Genomic DNA, 10,953 nt, shown 5'->3' with positions numbered 1-10,953 from the left:
TTGAGACATTTGGCCGTCACCATTGCTTACTCCTTTCTTGTCTAAAAACACTGAGACATAGAACACATAGAGTATAGTAAGAATGAATGCGCAGTTGTGTGCAGAAGTGCCCCCCCCCCCCACGCTCACCCACACTCCCACCCTCTCACCGTACACACCCAGCTCACACTCGTAACAAAGGATGGAACATGGCTATAGTTTAGGCACAAATACTTCTGAATGTCCATGTGAAGAGTCAATGCTTCTGTTCACACACAGATAACATCTAGGCAGACAGACAATGAACAAAACATAATCTAACATTACATTTAACGTCAACATTTTTGAGATAGTATCTTTTTTTTTTTTTTTTTTTTTTTTTCCTTTTTCAGTATTTGTGACAGCGCATGCTTCCATGACATTGGTGGGTTGACTGTATTGGTACACCATCGACACAATCTGCAGCGAAGGACTCGTCGTCTTTAAAGAAAATGGTACCTTTCAGGGCTCAGACACTTTGAACTCGCTGATATTTGGTGTCGTGAAAACTGTGACTCCTGCATGTGTACAGGCTGGCTTATTTTAGCAGAGTTATCAAATCTTATTTATTTTTTTTGCAATATAAAATTTCATTCATTTTAAATAGAGTCACGTTATTCTGTCTTCGTTTACCTCTCGGCCTCAATGTCAGTTTAGAGTACCTAAGCCCAAACGATGGATTTACATGAGACAGAAACCTTAATGCAAACCAGCAGTTTCCTCGTCTCACCTGCAGCAGCAGCAGCAGCGGCGGCGGCGGCGGCGGCGGCACAAAACTCTCTGCAGAAAAATGTTCTGCTGCGCGCACGAGTGCCAGGATACCTTCAACCTAAAGAGTGAGTTCTGATGTGCCAGGCAGGTCAGCTACAGTCATTGTGATATGACAGCGTACAGAACAGCTGAAGGGTGTGTTGATTTCAAAATGTGCTCAGTTAGAAAAAAGGCATGATGAACAAATGTGATAAATGCCTGATTTCAGGCAATACATTTTGTGAAAATCATCCGAAAAATGAGACTGTTTTTGGGGTATGAAGTGATAAAAAAAAAAAAAAAAAATGCATTTGTTTCAAAAAGATGACACTGAAATCAAAGTATTTGTTGAATTATATACTGTTTGTTTGTATACTGTAGGTATGCAGACAGAAAGAAAGAAAAGACAGGGGATTCTAAATGTCCTTCGATCAGACATTTCTCTGCGTTGCATTAAGGTTTATCTCTTATGAAACATATATATTTGTCACTTAACCGTTGTCGCATATAGATGATATCCAGGTTCCTGATAGAAGTAAGACATTGTTATGATAGAGAATGCACCACACAGTATCTGTAAATACTAGATCTACAAAACTATTTACAGCACACATATAGGTAATCTTTATGTCACAGTCTATTGCATAATGGTGATAATCTTTAGTTTATAAATATTATAAATATACACAGAATTTTTAAGCAACATTACGCAACATCTCAGCCATCTGAAACCAGAAATAGAAAAAAAACCCAAAACAAAATAAAACAAAAGAACAATAGCATCCATCCATCTCTGTCTCCACACTTCATTTTCCTTAAATAAACAAAGAAAGCAGCATTTGTATTGTCTATTCCCTTTGGACCCATAACACTGTCATGGTTTGTATGCGAGCCTCTGTGGAGATATAGTGACTCAGCAGATTGTATTTTCATTGTAGAGAGCAACATAATACTTAGTTACAGTTATATTGTTTTGATTGCTGGAATGAGGTTTCAGTAAATTGGTGTGTGAGATTGCTTCCATGAGTGTGTGCTTTTTGAGATTATTGGTCAGAGTTGCTTGCATTTGTTGCTCCACAGTGGTGCCTAAAGCTGCTTAATAGGAGAAGATAATGTTTCTCTTCCACAGGTAAAAAAAAAAAAAAAAAAAAAAAAAATCTAAAGAAAACAAAAAAAAAGTCATTATCAGAATTTATAAAGCATTCCAGTTTTAAAAAAACAAAACAAAAATTGAAAGAACAAAAAATTAAAATAAAAAAAAAATCCATCATACACTATATATAATTCTTTATATTTCTCAGAAAGGAAGACTCGTTTATACTACAGCTTTAAATTGCCATTGCCAATATTGTAGGTGGATTTTTACACACGTGGTCACATGCATACACACACCTCACACACCCACACACACTCATGTATCAATGATCAATGTATCATTCAGTCATATATATATATATATATATATATATATGGTCCGTCAAAGAAAAGAGATGTGAGATGTATCTGTATAATCCGTATAATATACATTCTTAAGTTTAGGGAGACAAAATTGTCTAAAATATAATACAAGGGCTTATATACACAGGATTTCTATGAGGTTACTTTAGAAGATAATCATAGAGAAACAAAACAAAAAAAAATGCTGAAGTTCCTCATTTTTACCTCTTTTAGTTTGATCTCCATTCTCAAAAATGAAGTGAAACATTTGAGTTAAAAAAAAAGAAAAGATAAAAATGGGATCATAAATTTGATGCAAAACGCATTTTGTCTTGTTCAGTCTCTGTACTGCTCAGGACAGAATCTCTCCTCGATCCGGGGGATTCCCTGTGCTGAGCTGAGGACGATGATGATGATGACGCCGCCGCCACCGCTGCCGCAGCGGCCGCGGCCGCCGCGGCCGAACGCACCGGGGGCAGGGCTCCCGACGACATCTGACGGAACAAATTGACCCGCTGGGGCACCGTAGTGCGGAGGCCGCTCTGTAGACCCATTCCCTGGATCGCCGCCGCTGCCGTCGGCGGCACGATGGAGGCCAGAGAGTCTCCCGAGGCCGGGTGCGCTCTGGGCCCCAGGGACGTGTCGTGTGGCAGTGACGGTTGGGAGGCCGATAGGTGTCGGACATCTCTACTCAAGCTGCCCGACTGCAGGGCCTGCGTGCTCTTGTGGATGTCTCCTCGCTGAGGCGAAGGGACCTGCTGCTGCTGCTGCTGCTGCTGAGGCGATGGCTGCTGCTGCTGCTGCTGCTGCTGCTGCGACTGCGGCTGCTGCTGTTGCTGCGGCTGCTGCGATGCAGAGGCTGCAGCTGCAGCCGCCCCGGCGGGCTGCTGAGCGAGCTGCTGCTGCTGCTGTGCGGGTAGGGACGGCTGGGCGATGGGCTGCTGGATGAGCGACAGCTGGGAGGCCGTGGGCGAGCCGTACTGGAAGCTCCGGTTAGCTAAAGGGGTTTGCACGGGCGGGCTGCATATGGCGGCCGTGAAGGAGCAGGGCGACATGATCGCCCCCTGCTGCTGCAGCGGGGTCTGTGGGTTGGTCGAGGAGGAATTGAGGTTGCCGTGGGACATGCTGGGGGCCGGGTACATCCCCTGGGCCGCGGCGGCGGCGGCGGCGGCCGCCGGCAGCATGCGGGCGGCGGAGGCGTTGGCGATAGCCGAAGCACTGTAGGTCATGGGAACTGAGGACTGCTGCAGCTGATTGGTGCCAAAGGCAGTGGAGAAGGGCGGCTGGGCGGGCGAGTTAATGATTGAGTTTCCTGACATGGGAGTTGAGTTCATCCCGGTGACTGACTGCTTGCGGTCCACCATCATCACCATCTCCCTGTCCTGGCGGATAATCTGCTTCAATATCTCGTTCTCCTGCGTGTTGAAAACGCCGGCGTTCAGGTCCTTCTGGAACTTCTGCAGCAGCAATGAGTTCTTCTTCCCTGTTGGGGCGCAGTCAGAAGAGGTGAACACATACAGCCATGGCAGACTTTGGTTACACCACAGGAAAAAGGGCAGGATTTAAAACAATAAAGATGCAGCTTGTATATTTTAACAAGAATTTACCGCATTTGCTCCTCGCCCTTCTTAAATATCTCATTTTAACACATTTCTAAATACTTTCCTTTAATTCCAACGATACAAGCTGCATCTTTTCATATCCACTAAGAACTGTCATACTGAATAAAAAGTGTGAAGGACATTGAATGGGAATGACTATGGGAGATATACAGTTTGAGAGGAGTGAAGGGCACATAAGGAGACGAAGATTAGTGAAAGTGTGACGTGATAGCGTTGACTATGAGAGGTGCTGACGTGGACGGTGAAACACAGAGGAATACTGATGAGTTGAACCCACACATCACAGTACTGGACAGTATTTTTTTTTCTTATTATTATTTCTTTTTTACAACAAAAGACAAAAAATTCTAAGATCTACAAGATTGGTTGAAGCCACCATGGATTTAAATCAGCTAAAGCACATCACGAGGATATTTAGAATAACCTGTCTCTGTTCCACAAAGTAGAACAAAAACATATGTATATACAGCAAACTACTATATCTTTGCATAACTAGATACAGGTGGTACACATACACACAGATATCACCAAATTTTACCACAGAATGCCCCTTTTTCTTTTAATATACTAGCATTTTCTGGGAATTCTAAAATACTTGTTAAGCTTTTTCCATCTCCAATAACAGCCAGACAGATTTCTTCCAATAGAGTAAACAAGCTTTTTTTTTCTTCTAAAAGAACTCTTGTTTTCTGTGATAAAGGGCATTTTGAGCCCACAGGAAAACTCTCCCAGTTCGTCACAATTCATAGACCGTGATAATGAAGGCTTGACAGATGGCTTTTTAAACTCCAGCCACTTGTGTGACTTTGGGAGCTCGGGAGCAAAAACTGTGGTAAAATGCTGAGCGCTGCTAAAGGCTTGAAACATGTCCCGAAACTGGTCTCTTGTTGAAAGAATTACCACATCAGACGATAATGGGAATAATAGAGATCTATTTAACATGTTTGCTTTGAATGACTGTGTCCGATTGTCCTTAAAGGATGCGTTTCCTGCGACTGCTGTTGACCTTGTGCATCGACAGGCTGTGAAGCGTCGTCGGTAAAGAAGACAGAGTGGACTTTTAGCGTGCCGAAGGCTTTAGCCGCAGTCAATCAATCATTAAGCTCCGTCCTTGAGGGGCAGAAGATTTCTCCACCAAGTTTACCATTTAGCAGCGTTTGCTGGACGGCTCTCGGCTCTCAAGGCTGCCAGTAAGAAGCGCGTTCAGCTATGTAAGACGGGACTTTTTGCCGCTGTAGCGGCCGAAGGCGGATCGAAGTGGGTTTTTTTTGTGCAGCGTTTCGCTCGCTTTGACTCGAACACTCACTACGGGGTCGGGTAGTTAAGAGCTAAAACAAACACCACGCACTGACTAGGAGACTACCGGCAACTTACAAGGCTGCTCGCATTGCATTTTTAAAGGTGACAGGGTTAAATTCTGTAGATTGGAAGGATAACAAATGCGGATTATCTTTTCAGACTGAGCCGGTCAGGGTCAGAGTGGCTGTTGGGTCTGAGACAACATTGAAATACATCAAAAAAGTAGTTTAGACACAAAGATTTCAGGGCAACAGTCATTAAGCAATGCATAGGAACTTGTCAATTCTAAAAGGGAAATTGCCCCAGCAGGGAGCACTGATCTGCCTGTAGTGTGCACGTCACTGTATATTTCAACTCGGAGCACTTACTTACATTTGCACGCTTATCAATGAATATATTAGTCTACGTCAGCTGTGCATTTGCATCAGAGTTATTTTGAGAAATGCATAATTTTACAACAGTTGTGCTGTGACTGCAGCGGCAGAAGCTACCAGGACAGATACTCAGTGAAGGAGCTGCGGAGGTCAATGTGCACACTCAAAACAAGATATTTGAGAGCCCCAATCAGTGCCCCAGTATGGGAGCCACTGGCATAAACATAACTTTATGGTTATTTTTGAAAACATGTGGAAGTTTCTGCTCAGAAAACAGGTAGAACCACAAAAAAGCTATAACTTAGTTTTTTGTTGTTTTTTTTTCAAGGAAGTTATATGAAATTTGGAGGCAACTGGAAAGCAGCTTGACTTTCTAGTTTTTCACACAGCAAATCTCTGCAGTCCTGACTCATTACAGACTGAGAGACGAACAGACTCAAGTTCTGCCAAACTGGGTGGACTGTTAATAATTAATACAGCTTTCACTATTCTAATCATCAACAACATAAGCAGCGCTGTTTTTTTCTTTGCACCGAGCTTTCAGAGTTTTGAACATTATGCTGTTATTAAATCTAAATTAAAACTTGAATACAAAAGCTGCAAAAAAAATGTACTGTATTTAAAACAGAAATAACAACAAAAACATGATACAAAACAAAATGTAAGAAACATTCACTTTGACCACCAAAATATGTGAATTTGAAAATAAAACACAAAAGATTTTACAAAGACTAAACGTGTGATGAATCTTCATTCCTTATCAAAATCGAAACACAATCACTACAAAACTGTCTGAAAGCAAAATCCACATGGACAGAAACATAAAAAAAAACAAACTATACCATGACAACGTAACAAACATCATACATAAAATGAAGACTACAGTTAGAAAAAGAATAAAACACACAACTTTTGAGAGACAAGTTCAGATGCAGTCATGGCTTCACAGAGACATTACATGTCCTTCAGTCTGACTTCACTCAAAACCTGAAGTAAGAATAAACTGGACTGTTTCACACAGGCATCCCTTTTAGATATGATTAGCAAATTATTACAGAAGATGAAATGTGATACAATAACTACAGTGGGATTTTTTTTCTTTGCTCTTTATGTCTTAAAATCAAATAATCTTAATCAAAGTTTAAGCCAAATGTCATGACTGAAGATGTGTTAATACCCATATACAACACTTTTTTTTTTTTTTTTTTTTTTAAATTATGAGACAGGATTGTTGTTCCAAGTAAGACAATCAGAAACAAACCCTCTCTTTGGTGAAAACATGAATAAATAATGAAATGAAACCTTGGCATGGTACAAAAACGGTATGTGGCATTGCATTAGTAAAGGCTTTTACTAATCTGCAGACATGATTTCATTTGTGAAAACACTTTGAACAGAGGATTCAAAGATTAAATAAAAATGTCACGTCGATAAGACTGAGTATGTGTTCATAATCCAGTCGATTATTAGGAGAAAAGAAATCTGTTGGAAAATAAAGATGACATGTAACACTGAATGAGATCTCTTTGTTTCCTTGATTGTCTCCGTATTTTTTTTTTTTTTTTTTTTCAATATATTTATCGTCCATCAAAATATCTGCCGGGACTTGTGTGGGTGACTTGAGGTATGTGTCACTGATGCAGGATTTAAAACAGTTAATGTAACCTTCAGCAAGAGGTCAAACTCTTGGAGGATGAATTTGAGACCGGATCCATTTAGCAAGCCTCACTTTGCCCCTGTTCGAATACTGGAATTGGAATAAAGTGTTTACCTGATGCCTACTCGTCGGCCAGGACACTCTTGAAAACGAGATGAGCTCGTCTCAAGACGGACTCCTGGTCAAATAATTTTTAGATAGATAAAAGATAATGTCAAATGTGCAACACGTTATTGGTTTCAAAGCATGGTTACTTTTTTTTCTTTCCTTTTTTTTTTTTTTTTTAATAGCAAGACAAGCATGTAACCAAATGCATTTCATAAATATATAGAAAACGATACAACCAGCACGGATCATGACAAAGTATCTTCCCTCGTATGAGACAAAACCCCCTTCATGGTTAGCCTGAAAGGACGGATCAAATGTAAATCACTCAATCGGAGTGGGCAGCTTTTTTTTTTTTTTTTTTTGCGAGACTTAGTTACAGTGAGAAGCCAACTCGGCTGACAGTTCTCATAAAAAGGGCCAATGCAGATCAGGACTGTCGAGGTTAAAGGGCATATAGTATGTTGTGAAGGGCACAGTGAAACAAAACGACTAAATTACATATTAAATCTGTTCGGATTGTTTTAATTTACTGTACTAGCCCGTCCGTTAGAATTAAAAAAGGAAAAAAAAAAAACCAAAACAATTACGTTCATATGCAACTGAATTACAGATACTTAATGATTTTACAATACAGCAGCAGCCCCCGCCCCTGGTCCTGGAGAGCTCCTGTCCTGCAGGTTTTATGCTTGTCACACCTGAATGCTCCTCTCTGGGAGCTGAAGAAGGTCACCAGCTTCAGGTGTGTTGAAGCAGGAAGGGAATAAAACGTGCAGGACGGGGGCTTTCCAGGACCGGGGTTCGAGACCCCTGACTATACACAATGTAGGAAGACATAAAGGTGAGAGATGAGGGTTTGTGTCTTGTTTCATTTCATAGTAGATTTTTTTTTTTAAATGTAAACATGGCCAAATTTTTCTTTTTTTTGTAAAATAGTGAAAAAAGATCATTTCTTCTTCCTTCAAGACCCCATGAAACAATGTCTCAGTCATAAAGTCCCACATTTCCGTCTTTTCAAGACGATTCCTGAAGCCCCAGTGACTGCTGCTGGTGCAGTGGAAACACAACGCAAACCTGCATGATGTGTTTCTATGCAACGCAGCATTAGAAAAGCTGCTGTGTCACTGTGCTGCGACAACTATTTGGAGGCATAGAAATTCAGGAAAATACAAGAGTTAGAAGCTGTTTTTTCCCCATTCATGACAGTGAATCGGTACTTCAGGTACACGGCACAAATGTTGCAAGGATGTCACACAAACTCCCGGCGTTATTTTGGGAAGGACTTGTTGCCAGCTTGTGTGACGTTCTTGTAAAGTTTGTGTTCACATGCATGTTGCACGACACACGTTCGCAAGATCAAGTTGTGGTTGCAGTGGCAACTGTCAGGCAGACACACAAATGTCGTGCAGAAGTGGCGTGAGACAACTGAGAATTCTTGACCGAACGACTCGGATATCGTTCCCCGAGTCCAGCAAAGAGGTACAGAAGCTGCTGGAGCAGAATCCCAGCATCAGTGAGGGCCAGACTGGAGTGGCGAATGCTCATTTGTCGCACTTGATGGGGCACAGAAACTATATCGAGAATGATTTGAGACATCACTGACGACCATGACAGTATTACGCCAGGAAAAAAACAAAAAACAAAAGTTATTTTAGGTTTAGAACATCCTGAAAATTGAAATGATGCAGTTTAGCTTGTCGTAGCAAAGTGAGATCGGGTTTTGAAAGCCTGTCAGTGCAGGCAGAACGATCATTTCATGGGGTCTTTTACATCAACTGCACTGTGACTAACTTTCATTTACTCCTACGAAAAAGAGACAAATCTATTTTTTCTGACTTGATTTATTGGAACAAGATCCGATTCAGTCTTTGAAGCAACAACACTCCTCCACCTTCACATGAGATAAAACTGCATAGGAACGTAATTGTGGGGAGAAAATGTCTCAGTGGTAACACACACTTGTTGGATCCTGATTGATTTGGACACTACGGCGTTTCAGCGTTGAGTCAACATTTGGGTTACAAAGCAATTTGCAAATATTGACGCGCCTGTCTCAGGCAAACTAATACACAAATACAAAGCCACGACAAAAAAGAAAAGGAAAAAAAAAAAGAAAGAAAAGCACAATAACTGACAGAAATGTAGATACAGACTGCAAGCTGAGCCACTGATACGACACAAAACTGGCTCATTGTTATTATGCAAATTCAACTTTAGTTTGTTATACTTATCTTATTAGCATAATATGGAAACTATCGAGCAAAATGTCATGGCCTCTTCCATAAATTGAACCACTGACAAGCATAAATAGCAAGTAGACAAGAAGCTGCCTTCATATTTATGAAGTGAGATTAGTATTAAGAAGCTGCTTGAGTTGTCAGTGCAGCAGTCGTATTGAATGATAATAATATGACTAATAGATATAACTGTGTATAAAACCAGATGAGATCTCTTTCTTCCTGTGAAAGACCATTTTCGTGATAAACGTCATTGTAGCCTTTTCTGTTTCTGCGTTACAGACCATGGAAGGAAGGCATTTCGTTTTCAAACAGATCGTTGAAATGCCAATAGACGACAGCCAATCAGATAAGAGAGCTTATACCCACGACGCAAAAATAAAAAATTTAATTATATGAAGAGGCTACACTTGATCAAATAAATATCTATGTAAGCCTTGTGCCTGTGGAAAATGAACTTAATAAATGATGCATCTTAAAAAAAAAAAGAAGAAACATTATTGCATTATTTCAAGCCAAGCTCAAATAATCCTATAATGTTACATAAGAAATTGTAACAGATCTAATGAGCTTTAGAAAGTTGCCCTTGAGATATTTTGAATTAATTTGGTTAGATAGACATAGATTAAAGATGTCATTGTAATATTCGAAATGATCTTGGAGCGACTAATAATATGACCCAACTTGAGGCCGGGTCACACTGTGAAACCTCATTCTCTGCACAGACGGCGTTCCTGACTGTTACTCTACATTTTTTCTTTTAAAAAGCTTGTTTGTAAATAGCGGTCACAGAAAAGTATTAAAACAGAACATGTGCACACAGAGAAGTGAGAGAATGTGGAAGAATAGGGTCAAAGGAGCCAATTGATGCCCTGTTTGTGTTCCATACATGTGCCCCTTTTTAATCTGCGCCAAGTCAGATTGGATTTTTTTTTTTTTTTCTAAATCAACAACAAACTGTTAAATTCATGTAACAAGCATTTCCTTATCAGACAAGTAAATATTGATGACATGGGGAAAAGCTGAATAAAAACTACACAGACTCTTAGCCAGAAAAGCTGCACCTTAAGCACGTGAGGATTTTAAAAGCTTTCCTGTCACCTGGCCCTGTCACTTAGTGGGTTTCTTTTATTTTTTTTTTGTTTCAAAGGGGTTTGTGCCTGGGTGATTTTGAGAACTCTGATACGTTGCGGGGTGCTGCTCATATCCAGGAGTGCAGATGAGTGGAAAGAGGGCCAGACACACATGCATGTGAGGTTAGCTTCCATCCACTCGCTGACATCCAGTGGGGGGGTCAACACCAAGCCAACGAGGGGGCGACCTGACTCCCTCCCGGACAGCGGCATGCACTGCCTTCCAGTTAATCCAACCACAAAACGCTACTTTGGTTCTTTAGAAGGATTAATGCTGGTTACAACACAAATTTCTAGAAGATTTTTTTTTTTTTTTTTTTT

General features: G+C 40.7%; 1 protein-coding gene across 1 annotated transcript in view; it reads right to left on the bottom strand.

Moving 5' to 3' along the window:
- Positions 1-1,956: 1,956 nt before the first annotated feature.
- Positions 1,957-10,953, bottom strand: part of hcn1 (hyperpolarization activated cyclic nucleotide-gated potassium channel 1) — a 65,040-nt gene continuing 56,043 nt past the window's right edge. The window contains exon 8 of the mRNA XM_030085463.1: positions 1,957-3,688. Coding sequence (XP_029941323.1) covers positions 2,508-3,688 — 1,181 coding nt within the window. The 3' untranslated portion in view covers positions 1,957-2,507. The remainder of the gene's footprint in view (positions 3,689-10,953) is intronic.

This window comes from Salarias fasciatus (assembly GCF_902148845.1).
Source record: "Salarias fasciatus chromosome 7 unlocalized genomic scaffold, fSalaFa1.1 super_scaffold_4, whole genome shotgun sequence".
Taxonomy (NCBI): domain Eukaryota; kingdom Metazoa; phylum Chordata; class Actinopteri; order Blenniiformes; family Blenniidae; genus Salarias; species Salarias fasciatus.
Note: the sequence above shows the minus strand (reverse complement) of the source record. Positions and strands in the feature narration are given on the sequence as shown.